Source organism: Symphalangus syndactylus, chromosome 6 (genome assembly GCF_028878055.3).
Source record: "Symphalangus syndactylus isolate Jambi chromosome 6, NHGRI_mSymSyn1-v2.1_pri, whole genome shotgun sequence".
Lineage (NCBI taxonomy): Eukaryota > Metazoa > Chordata > Mammalia > Primates > Hylobatidae > Symphalangus > Symphalangus syndactylus.
Window position 1 is genome coordinate 129,772,942 of NC_072428.2, and position 19,058 is coordinate 129,791,999.

Sequence of the window (19,058 nt, forward strand, 5' to 3'; positions counted from 1 at the left end):
GCTGCATACAGGCCTAAGTGCCCCCATGGGAGAATCAGCTTTTACCCCGGGCTGATGTTTTCTCTGGGAAAAATGGACTTTCCACACCCTGCCCCCTAAATGCATTCCCATGCTCCATGACGCCACGGTTGTGTTCTTGGTAAAGAATATTTAAGTTCTGACATCATAATAACCATGGGTATTATTCATGGTAAGCTCACAAGCCTGGGAAGGCACATTCTGTACTCTCTTTCTCACTGAAGTCAGCAATGGTTTTAAAAATAGCATGGCTCACACACCCAGGGGACCACTGATTCATTAATGGACAAATACACACTATTGTGGACTCCTAAGTTGTATGGTGTTTTAGATTGTGATTTCTAGAATCAAGGCACACATATTTATCATTTCCCTCATAGGAGTGTTATGCTGTACTAATTTATAAATAGAGATCTGCAGATCCTAAAAGAAGGAACCCTCAAAAATTACAAAACCAGGATCTGACAAGCCATATGATTTGTGACTCCAAAATGACGTAAAATGTAATTAATTAGAGTATCTAGCAACTTGGTATAACTATGATATGTCACACCTAAATAAAGAGAGATGATGTTACAAAGATAATTAACACTAATCTTAGTGAAGTCTAGAAATAAATCATAGGTTTTTCACTGTCGAGGGGGGAAGGGAATATTTGATTCTAGATATCTCATGCAGGTTCTTTAAGAGAAGCATCCCATGAGCAGAGAATGTTTTCATGACTTATAAATACATTTAGAAGTACATGACGACTTAAGCCTTTTGCTTAAATTCTGTGCTAAATAAGCAACTTTCTCATCTCTTACTGGGATTCCAGAGAGGACCTTCTGACCAAGGAGAAAATACCTTGATATGTAGGCCTAGCTTCCCTGGATGCTAGGATTATCTCTCTTTAAATGATTCAGATTGATCCATCAGCCTTTTATAGAATTAGTTAGTATGAACCAGTCTTTTAGAACCCAATAATCCTTAAATTTATGGAGTCAAATTTCCAAATCTGCTAAGCTGAGGACTGTAGAGGACAGAGTGAGCAGCATCCAGGAATATCTGCTGAGCACCTACGATGTCCAAGCACCACTCCAAGAGTGGCAGGTGACCACTGGCGTTGTGAAAGAAAGGGCTACCTGCTTTTCACGAGGTCAACATGACGAGATGGGCCAAGGGGAGAAGAGATAACTGACCACAAAAGGAAGTCACAGCTGTCACCCATTGAATGGTGCAGGCTTCAGAGAGTGGATGGAGTGCTCTGAGAGTCAGCGCCCCCTTTACACATGAGAGTGCACCCCAAGGGGAAGCCAGGGGTGAGCTGAAACACAGAGGCCAGTGAGCACTGGGTTCCAGGGACAGATGAGACCCATTTTTATTTAAGATTCATAAGCCATCCACTGCCTACAGGACCTGGGATAGTGTGCAGATACAATACAAAGCACAATATGAAAATAAGATAAAACAGGACCAAACCCACCTAAGGGAACACCAGGAAGAATAAAACCGTGCCTGTGGTTGAGGGCTCTTGCAGCGAGTGACAAAAGGGTCTGGAAAGGCTGGAGTCACCGTGGCAGGTCTTTGGTGCCTAGTTTCGATTTTGTTCTGTTGAGGAGTCACAGGAGGTGGCTGAGAGGGGAGGGAGGAACGGTACCACTTCTGAATGGGAAATGAAAGCGTGTGGCCAGGGGCTCTGGCACCCGCCATGGAGGCGCATCTGAGAGGCGATGGGAACCCGCAGGGAAGCTGCAGACAAGAAACTCGAGGGATGACCCAAAGACCCTGGCACTGACAGGTGGGAAAGGAACCATGACAATGTGGAAGCCGCAGGATCAGGTGACAGGAGAATGAAGGGAAGGTGGTCCCTTTGGTGCCCTTGCTGACTTCAAGTGACAGAGGAAGGCATGCCCTGGTAGGCGGAGGGGCCAATGCCCTGAAGAAGCATTCACTGGGGCACTGCAACTCTGTTTCCAGAAGGGGCTTGCACACACCAGTGTCAGGGTGGCCAAGGTGCTTCCCTGAGGGAACTCCCACAGCAGGATGCAGAGAGCACGCACTCCTGGCAAAGATGCCCTCTGCTCTACCCTGATTCCCAGGGAGGGCATCTCTAAGGCCAGAGCTGACCTGAAACAAAATCAGCTCTCAGGCACTCCTAGGAGTTACTGTCCTGGGCCAATGCCCTTTGTTGAAGCTGGGAGGATGCTATCGAATAACATAAAAACTTAATCCCTACACTGGAGCTGTGGAGTACAACAGGAACTACAATCCTACAAAACACAGCAACCCTTGCGGAACCACGAAGGCCAGTCAAAGCCATTTACCCAACTAGGGTGCCTCATGTTACGCGTAAGATATTAACAGAGAATGTCCGAATGTATGTTTTCCTTCCAACGGCTGGATGCAGGGAAGCTCTCTGGTTCTTTCACCAGCATCAAGTATACTCAATTTACTCCTCCAAACAAGCCATGCAGGCCCAGCGCTAAGAGTCTTCCCTGTCAGTTCTCAAAAGGTGGTCAAGGGGTAGAAACTCTGTTGCCGTCTTGCACCATACGGCTCTCAGCAGCTCACCTTGTGGTCCTGACCTTGCCAGCCAAGCCCTTTTCATTCCGTTTTAGTTAAGCAGAAAATGAAGCTATCAGCTCCATTTCCACTCTCTCTGCATGAATTCATTTCCCTTTTCCATCCTGGCTCAAACTATATGGCTCATATAGTATTCCTACCGAGGTCTTACCTTGCTAAAGATTCTTCTCTTCTAAGACTTGCTGAATCCAAACACAAAGGTGGGAGGAAGTATGAGGATACATTCTAAGGGGCAACTTGAAATATAGGAAAGGATACAAGAATAATAAGCCTGTTGATTTCTTGTTTCCCAGCTTTTACACCCACAAAATCCTAAGAATTATTAAGGGATGGGGAATGTCTACGGAAGTGAAGTCAGTGACCCAGGAATCTGTTTTCCATACCTACTCATGCCATGAAATCCCATTAAGTCACCAGAAATCCCCTGGGGGATAAGCTCTAACACCAGTTAGTGAAAGAATAAAAATCACTCTGCAATTTGCTCATTACCCCAGCTTTTCACCCAAACCATGGCTGAAAATCGCTAGAAGCCCACCTTTCTCCTGGACTGCAGGAAAATGAGCTACCAAGGGCCCTGCACATCTGGCCTCTGCTACACCAGGAGTCTGGGGCCGGAAGCTCCCCAGTGCCCCATTGGTCCTGGGCCACATGAAGTGATTCAGAACTACAGGGTCACGACTAAGCCATAAAATAAGAAACAAAGAACAAAATGAGCCTTTTCTTAGTTGCAAGCTAAAATTTGGGGAAAGTGATTAGAAAAAAGAAAAACAGTGCGGGTTGCTGGGAAGGCCAATTTCCTTTTACTCACAGGAAATCTTTTCTGCTGATTTAAGAGCAGAGCCACACCTGCTCACAGACCAAATGTCAGCACAGGAGGAAGCTGCACCTTGAGTTATTCAACCAGTGACAAAAGCATTAAAACAATTCTGAGCTAAGGAAATTCAACCTGGGCTTCAGGGCCCAGACCTGATCCATCTGCACATGAGTTAGAGAAAGGATTCGAGTTTATGGAAAGAAAGGGCATAGGAAAGGCACAGGCTCAATTCAAGACTTAGCAGTCCTGTTTTATACATGTTCCCCGAGTACAGACCAGCAGATCTGGGCACACAAACAAGACCCAAGACCTCCATTCTAAAAGAAATGAGAACTCCACCGGGTCAACTGACAGAACTGGAATGTAAACAGTGGCTCGGATAAAAATATTCTATGTGTTACATTCTCTTCAGTTGATCTCTGTACCATGTATGAGAGTGCCCTATTCTCGGGAAACACACGCTGAAGCATCAGGGGTAACGCGGAGCTGTCCAGAGGAGCTCTGTGTGCTGCTGGAGAGGTTCTGTAGTCTCTGTTGTCTGATGCAGCCACACATGTGTCTATGCAGCCCTTGAAAATGTGGCTGGTGTGACTGAGGAACTGAATGTAAAGTTTTGTTTAGTTTTAATTTAAATAGCTACTTGTGGCTAGTAGCTACCATTCTGGATGGTGCTGGAATAAAGGGCCATGATATTTGTAACTTACCCTCAAGTCATATAGCGAACATTAGTGTGTCTGTATATACAAACACACCACAGGCACACACACGACAACCAAAAGAGCAACAGTGAGAGACAGCACATTCGAGGGAATGACAAAACAAAGGGGGTGAAGTGGTAACAGGAAAATCTGGATACGGGGTATAGGGGAGGGGAATCTGGGTATGGGGTATAGGGGTAGTCTTTGTACTATTTTTATTTTTGCAGTTTTTTAGTAACTTGGAAACTATTTCCAAATAAAATGTTTTTAAATGTATAAGGATGAACATTTATTTATTAATCACTGAAATCTACCGGACAACAAGTGGAACTCATTTCCGGGCAGGGAATGGAACCCAGGATGTCCAAGACATTGGCAAATTTTGAACGAATATCGTGGAGGCCACAGGACACTCCTCTGAACACTGCTCCTCCACAGCCGCGGCATGGTGCTTCCCGCACAGTGGCAGAACAAATGCCCTCACCCAAGATAAATTTTCTCACTTCTTTCCATCTGACCTCTAGCCTGTCTATGTCCATGAAGGACTTGGCTACAAAGGTAAGTTTCGGGCAGGTTTTGTTTGTTTTTGAAACAGGGTCTCACTATGTTGTCCAGGCTCAAACTCCTGGGATCAAATGATCCTCCTTGCCTTAGCCTCTCTATTTGCTGGGACCACAGGTATGTGCCACCATTCCCAGAAGGGCAATTTTTAAAGTAACAGCTTTATGGACATAACAACTCACATACCATAAAGTTCACATTTTAAAAATGTATAATGCAGGCTGGGTGCAGTGGCTCATGCCTGTAATCCCACATTTTGGGAGGCTGAGGTGGGCAGATCACATGAGGCCAGGAGTTCAAGACCAGCCTGGCCAACATGGCAAAACCTCATCTCTACTAAAAATACAAAAAATAGCAGGGTGTGGTGGCACATGCCTGTAATCCCAGCTGCTCGGGAGGCTGAGGCAGGAGAATTGCTTGAACCCCGGAGGCGGAGGTTGCGGTGAGCCAAGATTGCACCGCTGCACTCCAGTCTGGGTGACAGAGTGAGACCCTCTCCAAAAAAAAAAAAGGTATAGTTCAGTGGTTTTGAACACAATTGTGTGACCATCACTGCTATCACTGCTATCTAATTTCAAAACATTATCATCACTCTGATGATCAGAAACCCCATACCCATTAGCAGTCACTCCCCACTCCCCCTTCCCACAGCCCCTGGAAACCATGAATCTCTATTTTCTATCTCTGCGGACTTGCCTGTTCTAGACATTTCATATAAATGGTATCACACAATATATATATGTCTGTCTGGCTTCTTTTGCTCAACATAAAATTTTCAAGGTTTACTCATGTGGTAGCATGTATCAACATTCCATTCCCTTTTATTGCCAAATAATATTCAGTGGACTATTACTGCACATTTTGTTTATCTACTTGTCAGTTTATGGACATTTGGGCTGCTTCTACTTTTCGCTGCAATGCAACCATGTGGACACGTGTGTTTATTCCTCTCGGGTACATACCTGGGAGTGGAACTGCCAGGTCATGTGGCGACTCTGTGTTTAACCTTTTGAGGACTTGACACTTGTTTTCCAAAGTGGCCTCCTGAAGTCCCCAGGAGTCATGCAAAGTCCCCCAGAGGTCCCAGGCAAAGTGCACAGAAGGCTCTTCTGCAGAGATGCCGCCCTTCTGTCCTTCGGTAAAATACCAGCCTAAATTCAAAGCAGGAGTCAGGGTTTGTTTGATTTGAGGTAAATAAATTAGAGAAGCTGTGACTCGCTCGTTGCCAGCAGCATGCTTAGCCTGGTATCGCCCCGGAGAAAGAGCCAGCACCTGGCATGGCAGACGAGGGTTGGCACAATGCATGCTTGCTTGCCAGATGAAGAGGCGCTCTGTGCAAAGTGCAGCTGCAGCAGGACGCAAACTGGTGCTCTCTACCGCCCCTCACCAGGGCAAAGCTGTCTGTGCTCCTGGTCAAAGCCTCGGAGGATTTATTTACTGTCACCCACACACTGTGCTCCTGAAAGTGCCTGCTCAGAAACTGGCAGGGAGAAGACCTGGAAGGGGTGAGGACCATGAGAAATCAGAGAGCAACTAGACAAGGAAGATATCAAAAGAGACGGGTCCTTCCAGGCCTACACACCTGTTAGTCCTAATATATTCCAGAGCAAGGGATCAGACTGGTGCACACATGGGCTGAAGCCCAGGGAAGGAGCCAAGTCCACCACCAATGCAACTGGTGAGTCAGTATCAGGCATGTGTCCCCTCCAAGCTGGCAGTAAACAAACGCTCACACTTCATGTTTGGGCACCGGACTAAATTACCAGGCAAAAGTACAAATTCCGGCCAGGCGTGGTGGCTCATGCCTATAATCCCAGCACTTTGAGAGGCTGAGATGGGCAGATCACTTGAGGTCAGGAGTTCAAGACCAGCCTGGCCAACATGGTGAAACCCTATCTCTACTAAAAATATGAAAATCAGCCAGACATGGTGGCAGGTGCCTGTCGTCCCAGCTACTCAGGAGGCTGAGGCAGGAGAACTGCTTGAACCCTGGAGGCAGAGGTTGCAGTGAGCTGAGATCGCGCCACTGCACTCCAGCCTGGGTGAGACTCCATCTCAAAAAAAATACAAAGTACAAATTCTAAAGCTAGTCAAGCAAGCTTGGAGGTTGGTGAAGAGTTGGTGAGGAAAGGAGGATTTCTGCAGAGAAGAGCAGAAGTCCTGGAATGGCTGGCTCTCTCTTTCGTTCCCTTCAAAAGCACTTTTTGTCCATGCATGCGCCCTGGGGAGACACTCGGTTTCATCTTAGAGTCACTGTGCTGAGCCCCGTAGGCTCCTTCTTTCACTCTGGACCCCATCCTTTGTATCATCCTTTCCTCTTGCAACATTTCACTTGTCCTTCACCTTTGCCCCCTCGGGACAAACTTTGTTGGCAGGCCTGGCATTATTTTTGTTTTTGAAGATATTGTATTTCAAAAGCAAACTGCTACATATTTAATAAAGAAAGCTCAAACACAGTTTGACGTGGTAGGGATGCAGAAGTGGCAGGCAGGTAGCTTGAGATCCTGAATATGTCCTACCAGTGCACAGCCTGTCCCCGCGGCCCCCATTAATCTCCACACTCTAGCCTGTCCCACCTTTGTTATTTCTCCAATTCTGTGAATGTTGATCAGTTCAGTATAGCTCTGAATTTTCACAGGTAATTTCTCCTGTCTCCTGTGCATTCATTTTCTCAGTCACTATTCAATAAATACTCAGTATGATCACCACCATTCATGTTTTGTTGTCTGTAATATGGTTCGTCTTTTGAAATCATAGATAAGTGGCACAGCACCTGGTATGATGAAAAACGTCAGAGAAAACAAAGATAAGAACGTGAACTTGATCTTTACATACACTTTCTCATCTAAGCCTCACGGCAACCCTGGGAGGTCATTATTATCATCCTCACCTTACAGAAGAAAGAGATCCAGAGAGACTAGCAGGATTCGCTCCCCCAAGGTCATGAGCTCGTAAAATCAGAGGACCTGAATTCAAACACATGTCAGTATGACCCTAAAGCCTTTACATTTTTCATTAGGAATGTAAATGGCAACATTTTTAAAAGTCATAAACCCTTACTCAGCCATGACATGGTTATAAATTGTAGAAAGAACAATGGAGTGGGAGTTAGAAAATTTGGCTTCAATTCTGGCTTTGTGTTGATTTTGAGCAAGTCACTTAATATTTCTGAACACAGATTTCCTCTTCCATGAAGGAGGCAATGCTTCCCAAACTGTGCTTAGTGTCCTGTGAGGTGCTAATATTTATTATGAAAAAAGAAGAAAAAAATGAAGTCAAAACAGTTTAAGAAATGATGGGTTAAATCAAATAAAGTGGTTTTCTTTTTTGCAGGACTTCTCAGAGCCTTTAATATAGTGGTGCACACTGTGGATCTCCAAGAGGGACATACAATATGCTCTGAAGTCCAAATTTATTTATCAAATGAAAACTTTTTTTTTCTCCATACAAAACACTCTTTTGTCAGGATAGGAGATTGAAAAATAATGGATGGGATAATCTGCAAGGAATCTTTTAGCTCTAACAATAGGTAATCTTCTGATTTATCTTATCATTCCAAATGGACAGCAGATTTTCAGAGGGTAGAATGCGCTTTTCTATGAAATCAAGAAAATAGCAGCTAGGTAGGGGCATGCCAGAATGTTCAGAGACGCAAAAGGAGCATGAGGACTCATCATAGACAGCTGTTCCTATAAAAGACTTGCACATCTAGGGGTATCTTCTCCCCTTTAAAATAAGTCAGCATCATCCAAATGCCATTGGGCTGGCTTTGTCTTCCAAAACAAATTTCCTGGGCGTTAACAGAGACTATAAACTGTCTTGACTGACTTACGAGGAACAATCAATAACGTCTGTCCAGGACCCATCAAATCCATGTCTAAGGAAAGGCCGTCTTTAGGACAGAAACGTCGCATGGCAGTTTCACAAACTAGTGGAGATGGCTCTCTGGAGGCCAGTCTAGGTGGGACTCCCAAGCCCTTCACTGCTTTGCAGGCACCTCTTCCCCAGGTGCACAGGAAGAGGCCCCAGCCAAAGAAAATCTAAGAGGCTTTGTTGGGGAGGAACAGGAGACCCTGCCAGACCCTGCGGGTTGGATCTTTACTGGCTGAAAGGGAGGGCTGCACACATCAGGGAGGAGAAATGGAGGAAGAAGACGATGGGCACAAAAGCAGAGGGGCAACAAGGTACAGATCATGTCTTGGGGACACAGGGTACAGTTCTCAGAATAGAGAAGAATGTCCAGGTCAAAGGTTTCCTAGAAAACTCCCTTCTCTTTAAAACAGACACATGATTTTCCTTGGGACATTTTTATATACAACTTACAATTGCCAGATCACTCTTGGAAAATACGCTGCTCATCTTGGCAGTGGCAGCGGAAAGAAGCCAGTGTCCTTAGACATATCTCTTTGTGGACCCCAGCCCCAACATGCAGGTGTCCACAGCATAGGACAGAGGACTCCATGCAGCCAAAAATCTATGCGGTTACCCCCTAAGTCCTCCATCTAGAAAAAAATGAGACTTGGTAGTAGCCACTGCCCTGTGGATTCAGCCAGAGCCCATCTCTAGACCCCAGCTATCCCCATGCTGTTCCAAGTTCCAGACCAGGGCTCCAGGATCAAAATGGCTCAGGGCTTTGTGCTAAGAAGAGCTCTGAACAAGACAAAAGGGGATGGTTTAAGACTCAGGATGCTGAGGATTAAGTATCTGGGCAGTTAGTTCTAGAGGTCACCTAAAAGATTACAGGGTTCTGCGAAAGACCTGGAATGAGGAACTAACATTGATTGTATGCCTATTTAAAAGCCAGGCACAACATCCAGAGTATATAGAGAACTCTTACAACTCAACAATAAAAACACAACCTAATTTTTTAAATGAATGAAGAACTGAATATACATTTAGCCAGAGAAGACATACAAATAGTCAATAAGCACAGGATGATCATCATTAATTATTAGGGAAATGCAAATCAAAAACAATGGGATACCAAGAAAACTGAAAACATATGTCTGCACAAAACTATGTCCACAAATGTTCACAGGAGGATTATTCATAACAGCCAAAAAGTGGAAACCACCCACATGTCCATCAAGTGATTAATAGATAAGCAAAATGTGGTCTATTCCTACCGTGAAACACTATTTGGCAATACAAAGCAATGAAGAACTGATACCTGCTACAACATGGATGAACCTCAAAAACATTATGCTAAGCAAAAGCAGCCAGACACAAAAGATCACACATTGTCTGATTCCACTTCAATGAAGTGTCCAGGACAGGCAAACCCATAGAGACAGAAAATAGATTAGTGGTTGCCAGGGGCTAGGAGGAGAAGCGAATAGGGAGTGAGTTAACAGGAATGGGATTTCCTTTTGGGAATGATGAAATGTTCTGGAATTGGATAGTGGTGCCTGATGTATAACTTAGTGAACAGGCTAAAAGCTGGTGAACTGTACGCTTCAAAAAAGTGAACTTTCCGGTATGTGAGTTATATCTCAATAAAGCCATTTTAAAAATAGTCACAAAAGTAGATGCCTGATACATATTCTCACCCACCGGACCTGAAATGCATATCATCATCCCATTTTACAGATGAGGAAACTTGAGGACTGGTGAAAAGCAGCTAATTGCCAAGAGGCCCGCTGCTAAGCCACGTGACGGACTTACGGCAAGTGGATTTTAACTAGGTTTGCTGACTCTGGAGGCCACGTTCTGCTCGCTTCACCACGCTGCTCCCTGCCAAGATGATAAGCTAACCAGCAACTGCAGAACGGTTCCTCTGGAAAAAAGATCACTCTCTGGACAAAGGATCACTGACCTACATAAAATGCTAGTGCTGGAAGTCACGTTAAGCGGCATCTCGCCAAATCCCTTCATTTCACAGATGAATAAGTAGAGTTTCAAGGCACTGTACTGACCTGTCCAACCAAAGCAGCTAGGCTGGTGGGCACAGTCACCCTCTCATTTTACAGAAGACAAGCTGGCGTATTGTTCACTGCAATTAGTTAGGAATCAAAAGGTAGAAGGAGTTCACCCGGTTGGGGCATGCAGGTCAACAGGCATTCACCAACCTTCAAACATGCCAGCCTCACATCCAGGTCCCAGCTAGAAGATCACTCGGGCCAGTTATAGCTCACATTATTCTGCGGTTACCCTGAAATTTCTCTTCTAACCCTAGGAGTGCTCTGAAAAGTCCCACCAGGGTGCGACTGTTCCAAGGATCCCTTGGAGCTTTTGAACTACTTAGCAGGAATGAGGAGTTCTGGATTTAGCATTCAAGTGTGAGGATAAAGGCTAGGGAGACTGAGGAAGCAACTATCCTCCCCCCGAGCCTAAAGTGACTCCATGGGGAACCACTTGAGAAGGAAAGGGAAGGACGCCGAAGCCGGATTATTTCACACTGCAACTGCGGGCCTTGAGGACTCTTAAGTTGGGGGTCTTTTTATTGCCTGCTTAACGTCTCCAGGGAATGTCCTATCTCAAACTTAAAATGTCCCAAATGGAGCTCATTTCCCCACTGTTCTCCATCCCACAAATCTATTCCTCCTCTTGTTTTCTATCTCCCCCAGGACTATCATTCGCATTTCCCAGTGGCTGAGGCTAAGCACCCTGGCTCACCTTCCACACCCCCCTCACCCCCCAACTTCTAGGCAGTGGCCAGGCCTGCTGGCTCGAGCTCTGCCTCCACTTGCTGGCTGGAATCACCTCCTCCTCTGCATGCTCACTGCAAGCATTGTCCTGAGGACTCAGTAAATGTTTACTGAATTGAGAGGTCAATCCTACCCACTACTAGTTAAGTCTTTTCACAGCAAGTAGCAGCCACGATTATTTCAACACAGAAAAGGAGAAAAAGAGGAGCTGGATGACCTCGTGTAAATAGGTGACAGAGAGGTTATTAAAGCAAAGCTCGAGCCAGGAGGAGCAGAGCAGATGGGGCTGTGAGCCACTCTTTGCACGCATCCTGCTGGAACAGAAAGGCACACCAAGACACCAGGGCTACCGACTGCATCTGCAAATTATTCATTATTTCAGTGCAGTCCCTCTGAACTCTCCATCTGCTGATGGCTACTACAGTCAAATAACTACATTCAAATGAAAAACCTGTAACCTGTAACTTGTTCCAGTCAGCCCAAGTGAGACACCCACTGTCCCCGAGCGGGGCCTTGTGCACCCCTGTGTGGGGCAACCTCGAGCTTGCTCCCTGGCCACCTCTCCAAATCAAGACCATCCTTCAAACTCCAGATCAAATGATGCATCCCTCATCATTGGGGACCTCAGGGTTTTCTCTTTGGGCCTAACGTGCTCATCACGTATTACCCTGCATCGCTTGATGTCTTTTGTTGCTTGGTTTAATCTTGCCTGCGATGAGTTTAAGAGTGCTTGGAAAAGACAGCGATTGTGCTGAAGTGGGCTAATGTATGTAAAGTATTAAGCTCAGAACTGGGCTTGGCACACTGTAGGCACTACCAATATAAGCATCAGCTACTGACTACTTATTGATGTCCCCTGAGTCCCCAAGCATGATGCTGCACATGTGGCACAAGCTACCAAATCTGCTGGAGGTTGACAACAGGTTTCTCGCAGCCTCTTTTATCTTCCTAACCTCTACTCAAACTAAAACTCCTGCCCTCCAATTCAATGCCAGGAATTCCAGCTGCACATCCACCAGCCTCACCACTCAGTCAGGTGGCTCAGCTCCTTCCTTCTAGGCCATCCCTTCACTGTTCAGAGTCCAGTCGGCCAGGGCGACGTGGGCCAGGGGAGAGGCAGGCTCTAGCCTGACATAGCGTGTCTCTGCCTCACACCCCTCGCTTGTCTCAGGGTTAGAGATATTATGAGACTTGGTGAACCATTTGTTTCTTTCTGAAATCAGAATGATAACTAAGTAGAGCTAGAAAAAGAGGCAATTTTTAAATTATACCGGGCACTGAGCCAAAGCCGGTGGTGATACAATGACAACACTCATCTGTCCAGGGCTGGCCAAATCAGTCACAGGGACCCCTTTTCAGTGTGAAACTGCACCAAATACTTCCCAGTTGGGGTTCCATCTCAGATTCTGAGATGTCCCATATGAATGCTCTCCAAACGGCATCCTCTGGTCACACTCCCTGCAGCAACCGTCGATTCAGGTGCTGGAGGCAGGGTGGCAACTGTGAAGAACACAGAGGTGGCTGAGCCTCAGTAGCTTTTGTCAGGCATGTGCAATCAATAAGTCTAGTATGACAGACTCAGGGGAGACCCTCCCAGCTTCGGAGAAGGTGGTCTGCATCTGGACATTCCCACCTTCCTAGCGTTGGGACTAGCGGCCCCTCTGGGCACATCAAGGGCCGGCACTTGAAACCTGTAAAGAAACATCTCAGTCTGCCCATATCCAGAGACCCAGCTTCCTTGCTTCTCTTCAGGTGTCTTAATCTACCCCATCTCTACCGAGCACTAAACCAGTCGAAGATAATTTGGGCTCAAAGAAGGAACAGCAGACAAAGCCTCACATTAAGCATCTCTTTAGTAAAGCATCCAGAAAATTCTGCCTGCGTTACTTCACTTTTACTCCCACCTAGGCCCCTGTCGCTGAGGACAAGACCACACACAAGGGCACTAGCCAAGCCAGGGTGACCCGTCAGCCCCAACCCTCCTGTGGCCTCCACAGGATATCCAGGCACCCCCGGTTTTTCCTTTGGGCCCCATGCCACCACTATTCTGGTGATCTGGAGCCATACTGACCAACACATAGAATTAGCCAGCGGGCACAAGTGGCTATATAAATTTAAATTAATTAAAATAAAACACTGAGTTCCTCGGCCCCACTGGCCACATTTCAAGTGCTTACTGGTCACGTGGCAAGTAGCTACCACGGGAGAGAGGGGGACCGAGAGAAACATCAGTACAGAAAGCTCTATCAGGCAGAACTGTTCTAGATGGTGACATTTAAACTTGCAGGTGGCCAATTTTTTTTTTTTAACTGTCACTTTGTGGTCTTGAAGAAAATATTTTTCCAACCTGAAAGGACAAAATTGCTTTCACTAAAAAACTCAGTGAGGGAAAAGGCCACCTCCACGCAATGACCTTCACAGAACACCCGTGTTCTTCGGAAGCTGGTCTGCCCATCTGAGCTGCTTCTCTGCTTTCTGTGACACTTTTGGAACCCTCAGCCCTACATCCAGACTCCCACGCTCCGATGGAAACTTTAACCAAAGCATAGGAGGGGCTCTTGCTTTTCTTCTGGAGTTTGTAAGTCACTGTTTTTCCACGGGCCCTACGTTACTTTATTTGGGCTAGTATAACACAGCACCACAAGCTGGGGGCATAATCAACACAATTTATTATCTCACAGTTCTGGAGGCCAGAAGTTCAAGATCACAGTGTCGACAGGGCTGGCTCCCTCCGAGGCTGTGAGGGACGGTGTGTTCCATGCCTCTCTCCTAGTTTCCGGTGGGTGCTGGCAATCTTTGCTGTTCCTTGGCCTCTATGCCTATTAACCCAGTCTCTGCTTTCATGCTCATGAGCCATGGTCCCTGTGGGCGTGTCTGTCTGAATTTCCCCTTCTTATGAGGACACTAGTCATACTAGATTAGGGGCCCACCCTACTTTAGTGGGACCTCATCTTAACTAGCCACATCTGCAATGACCGTATTTCCAAATAAGGTCACATGCTGAAGTACTGGGGGTTAGGACTTCAACATGTGAGTGGGGAGGGGGACACAAAATTCATCCCCTGACAGGCCCTCAAAGCCTCAAAGAAAAAGCACTCCTCCTGGCCCACCATCTGCCTTCCATTTTTCTATTAATATGAAAAGATTTGTAAGAAATTACTGGCTACTCAGCTTTGTGAGAGCAGCTGGTGACCCCAGGCAGAAGCTTACACCACATGAGGCTATTTCCATGACACACCAAGTCATTCAAGCCCACTATCCTCAATTTAACAAGGTCCAAGAACAAAAACCTGACCTTGAATACAGTGTGAAGGAAAAACTTTCACAATTGTCATGGTCACAAGCAGAGTGCTGGGGAGTTCCTCCAAGTTCATGAAACCGCCTTCTTTTATAGGGATGTTCTCTGGGTGATATGGCAAAAACAAATGAAGAAAGTCCCTCCTGACCCAGACTCCTTAATATACTGCTGGATGGTCACTGTCATCATACAAATCACTGCCAAGCTCATCGAACGTGATTATCACGAACAGAAAGCTATCCACCAGCACAGTGGACCCAGAAGGGTGCTGTGGTTCACGGCCCACATCACGTATCTGGGTTATAAGACACAGGTGAGTTACCTATAAATTCAGGCAGCATGGAACAGAAAAAAACAATAAGCTTTAGTGCTAGAAAACCTGGTTTGAATCCTAGCTTTGACACTTACTAGATAAAAGATCTTGCACAAGTGAATTTGCCTCTCTATGCCTCAGTTTACCCTGCTGGAAAATGCAGAGCCTGAGATCTACTTCACATCAGGCTAAGAAAGCTCTCTTGATGGCCGTCACTGTGTTAACTAGCATTTACTGGGCATGGATGACGCGTTCACGACAGCTCCCAACAGGTCTGAGGTAAGACGCCACTATTATCCTCGTTTGCTGGGAGAAGACTCGGGCTTAGAGCCTCTGATTACACAGCTGCACTCTAACCATTTCCTAATACTGCCTCTCAAAGGAGGTCAGCAGGTGAAATAGTAGCAGGCTCCATAAATGCTTGCTCCCTGCACCCTCCTCTGGTATCCGCCACACCGCACAACAGTTCATACTGTCCTGGCACTATCCACTCCCAACATCTTCACAAGGACAGAAGATCATCAAAAGTGGTTTAGAGGAAATAACACCTCTGCCAGGACACAGTCATTCCCTCATTTGATATTTCCCCAAACCCTCTTCCCTAACCTCTTCCCACATAACATTCCTGACAGCTGGAAGAACATCGCTGACCGCTCTCCAACCTCCCGTCCAGACCTGCCTCTGTCTATCTGCTCCTTCTCACCCTCTGTTCTTCCCCTGGAGACATTAATACAGAAACCAACTGTCTGGCTTCTGACCTCCGCACTCTTTTAAAATTGCGGTATAGAGATGACAGTGTCCCTGGGTAAATGGTGATGTCTTGGTTATGGCCTCATGGTTTTAGCAGTTAGGCTTTGTCCCTTGGAGTGGTTAAATAAAGACAGACATTAGCACAGTTTTCCACCCAATTATCCTATTTACAAAAATAGAACTCTCCTCTGTGAGCATTTTAAATAGAGGCCTTAATTTCCACAGATGTCAACCTTACCAGGTCGATTCCTAAAGCCTCAGTTGGTGAGCTAGAATACAGCATGGTGGGCAATGGAATCTACCCTCAAATGATCTCTTCTTATATATATAGTATTTTGGATGTATACATCTATTCATAAATATACAGATATATTTACACACATAGGCACATACATGTGTGCACACGCCAGTCAAAAAAAAGTAACGGTCTTGAAGGTTGTCTGATAGGCACATAGACTGGCAGTTCTGCTGGGTGTTTTGGGTCTTTGTGTTGCATCAAACCAGTAGAAGGATAAGAAGTACTCAGACCTGTTATTTTAGCCTTTCAGGGAATGACATTTGCTGAGTTGCATTTTCATGTTAGGCCTTGAGCTTCCAATGAGGACTGCTGTGAGAAGAGCTGTAAGAACCCAGTTTTTCACCTGTTGTGGGGATGCCGAATACCCTGTTCATGATACCTCTCAGTGCTTCCTAGATAAAAGTCCACATGCAAAATTTAGTTGAAAAGAACTAAAAAAATCTTTGCTCCTCTTGGGGACCTGGTACACCTTCCTTCTCTGACAGCAAGAATTACCGCAGCGACCACACTTGCCTTTTCTCTTTGATGTTACGAAGCTCAGCTAAGTAGCAATGTAAGGGACTTATTGTCTGCGTATCTGTAATTCTTTTTCTTCCTAACTTTGAACTTCTATATTTATTTGTATTTATCCTGATCCTGTCCTAAATTCTTTTATGTATCATATGGTTTATTGCAGTATATGTATTTATACTATAAAATCAATCAAAAGTTGTAGAACAAGGTGAATTACAAATAATCAAATAGAACTCAATTAAAATAATTACCATAGTAAACATAGCCAAATTTAGAGAATAGTATAGTTAAAAAACACTATACAATCAGAGTGAAACATTAAAAAAAAAACGAACATGTTGAAGCAGACACTATAAGTTGCCTTCCTAACAGCCATTCCCTCTTTCTCTTCCGGAGAGACAGGATTTAGTTTAAATGTCACTCTCCCCACCACCACCTCCCACCACCTTCCATCTCCCCTTTGTGTGACTCAAGAGCCAATCCTGGCTAGTCTAAGCTAATTGTTTGCTGTGCCTGGGAGTGAACAATCTGGGTTAGGCATGTTACCCAGTTATAGCCTATGAGAAGGGAGAGAGAACAGCTGGGACCTTTGGGGAAGGTTCCCTTATTTGAGGAATGGTTTATTTGGAGGGATGGGTGGATGGATGGATGGCTGGATGGATAGATGGATGGATGGATGGACAAACATATTTCTGCTGGGCCAACCATGCACACTAACCATCACTTAGTGCTAGGCACTAAACTGCATGCATTGAGAGATATGAGAGTAAATAATTAATGACTGAGGGCTGGAGGAGGCAGATGCCATAAGAATTACAATCTTCTTCAGAAGACACCCCAAAGATAGACCTTCCAGATTCTCCCAGGGATCATGTTAATCTCTGAGAAACATGTTGAGAAATTCTATGTGAGTACCAAATTTATATCACTACATACAAATAGCTCTTGCTCTTCCACAAAAGATCACAGAAGGAAGGAAGGATGGGAGGAAGGGAAGAAGAGTGAAAGGGAAGAAGAAAGGGAGGGAGAAAGGCAGGCCAGTCAGAAAAGTTTACTGCCCCTTTCCAAAGTATACTTTGTGTATTCTCTGGATTAGGTAGAATTCCTTCCATATTCAAAATCAATTGTAACTGCTCTCAGGCCACTCACAACCTTGCTTTTCTCTAAATGCCTTTTCTCTAAGAGACACCAGCCACGCATGTGCCTGTGTGCACACAATGCTCAAAAACTATTTCAAATGGTCTCCAACCTCCTCAGCCCCCTACCCCACAGGGGCAGCTCCTTTGCTAGAAAAGGGACTGAAGTCCAAGCTGCTTGCTGCATCCACTGGCTCCAGTGTCCCCCAGACGCCTGTCATCGCCCACCCTGGGAGCTCTTCTCCACTCCCCCAACTGTCTTGTTCATGGCAAAATAAAATACTATTCCTTTCTACTCTAATAAGATGCCCTCTGTCCGGCTGTGCAGGGTCTGTCACATGGTTTCTCACTACTCCACGTGTCTGCATGTGATTTTCTCCCTCACCTCTCCCCCTTCTGCACCAAATCATGCCCACCTCCCTTCTGAACTGCTGGAAACCAAAATCTTCCTGAAAGCACCCCAAGCTAACTTATGGGGTTAGGACCACCACACCCAGGATTCCCTCAGTCCTCCTATCTTTAGACTTCTTTTCTTTTTGAGGACACGATTCTCCAAAGTTAACTTCTATAAAGCAAATCCTATTTCTCAGTGACCCATATTTTACCAAACAGCTGGCACTGCTTTTTTCACAGCTGAAAAAAAAAAAAAAAAAGAAAAGAGAAAGAAAACTCTGCTGAAGCACATGGAGAACCGGCCACACAGCCCTGCTGAAGCATGAGGGATTTTCCTTCCCAGGACTTTCCAGGCTCAAAATTCCTGAACTTCCCACATTAGTCCAATGCTGCTGCTACAGGCTGGACTTCTGCACATTAGATGTCATCGTAAAGAGAATCTAGGTGACAAACAAGGCAGAAATGAGAACAAGTTTGTCCCCACCACTGGGAAATCAATTCCCAGTGCACATCGCACAAGAGGGTGGTCTAGGTAGGCTTGGGCAAGCACAGGTGTGCCTCTGTCCCAAGGTTCTCTTGTCCCTCTTTACAGTAGTCAGATGGGCATGGCTGTTTTCTATTCTGTTCTTGGCTGAACCTCTGGGCCCAGGGCTTTGCACACAGTGGGCCCCCAATGATGCTGAGAGATTGACTTCTGAGAGGGAGGTGATGGAGACTGAGGCTGCCTCCGTAGAACAGAGGGCAGCTGCATTACCAGGCATGCCCTCTGAGAGGCCTCTGCTTTAAGCTGAGTGGCAGGTAATAAAAACCCAGGTTCCAAAGGAGCTTAATCGAGGGCGCTGGCGTGGCAGCTGAACTGGAGATCAGAGGGGACCAGCAACTACAGGAGCCTTCCTACATGTCACACCATTCCTTGGGACCATTTGTGACTCTCTAAGGATGAACCACACCATCGCACACACCTGAAGCTGGGAGTGGACGAGGAGAAGGGGGAAATCTTCATGGAGAAAGATGCCAAATGTCATGAGTCATAAAGCAAATTCTGACTTGGAAC

At 45.8% G+C, this 19,058-nt stretch overlaps 1 protein-coding gene across 9 annotated transcripts in view; it reads right to left on the bottom strand.

Moving 5' to 3' along the window:
* The window catches only part of HIPK2 (homeodomain interacting protein kinase 2), a 222,798-nt gene that overhangs the window by 179,324 nt on the left and 24,416 nt on the right, over positions 1-19,058 (bottom strand). For 5 of the 9 annotated variants that reach the window (XM_055284200.2, XM_055284202.2, XM_055284201.2 and 2 more), the window contains exon 2: positions 5,619-5,807. The exons of 2 other annotated variants lie outside the window; for them this stretch is intronic. In XM_055284200.2, the coding sequence (XP_055140175.1) occupies positions 5,619-5,807 (189 nt within the window). Of the gene's footprint in view, positions 1-5,618; positions 5,808-7,232; positions 7,430-7,546; positions 7,615-19,058 lie in introns of those variants that run through there. 2 more of the 9 variants (XM_055284204.2, XM_055284205.2) reach the window with 2 other exon arrangements.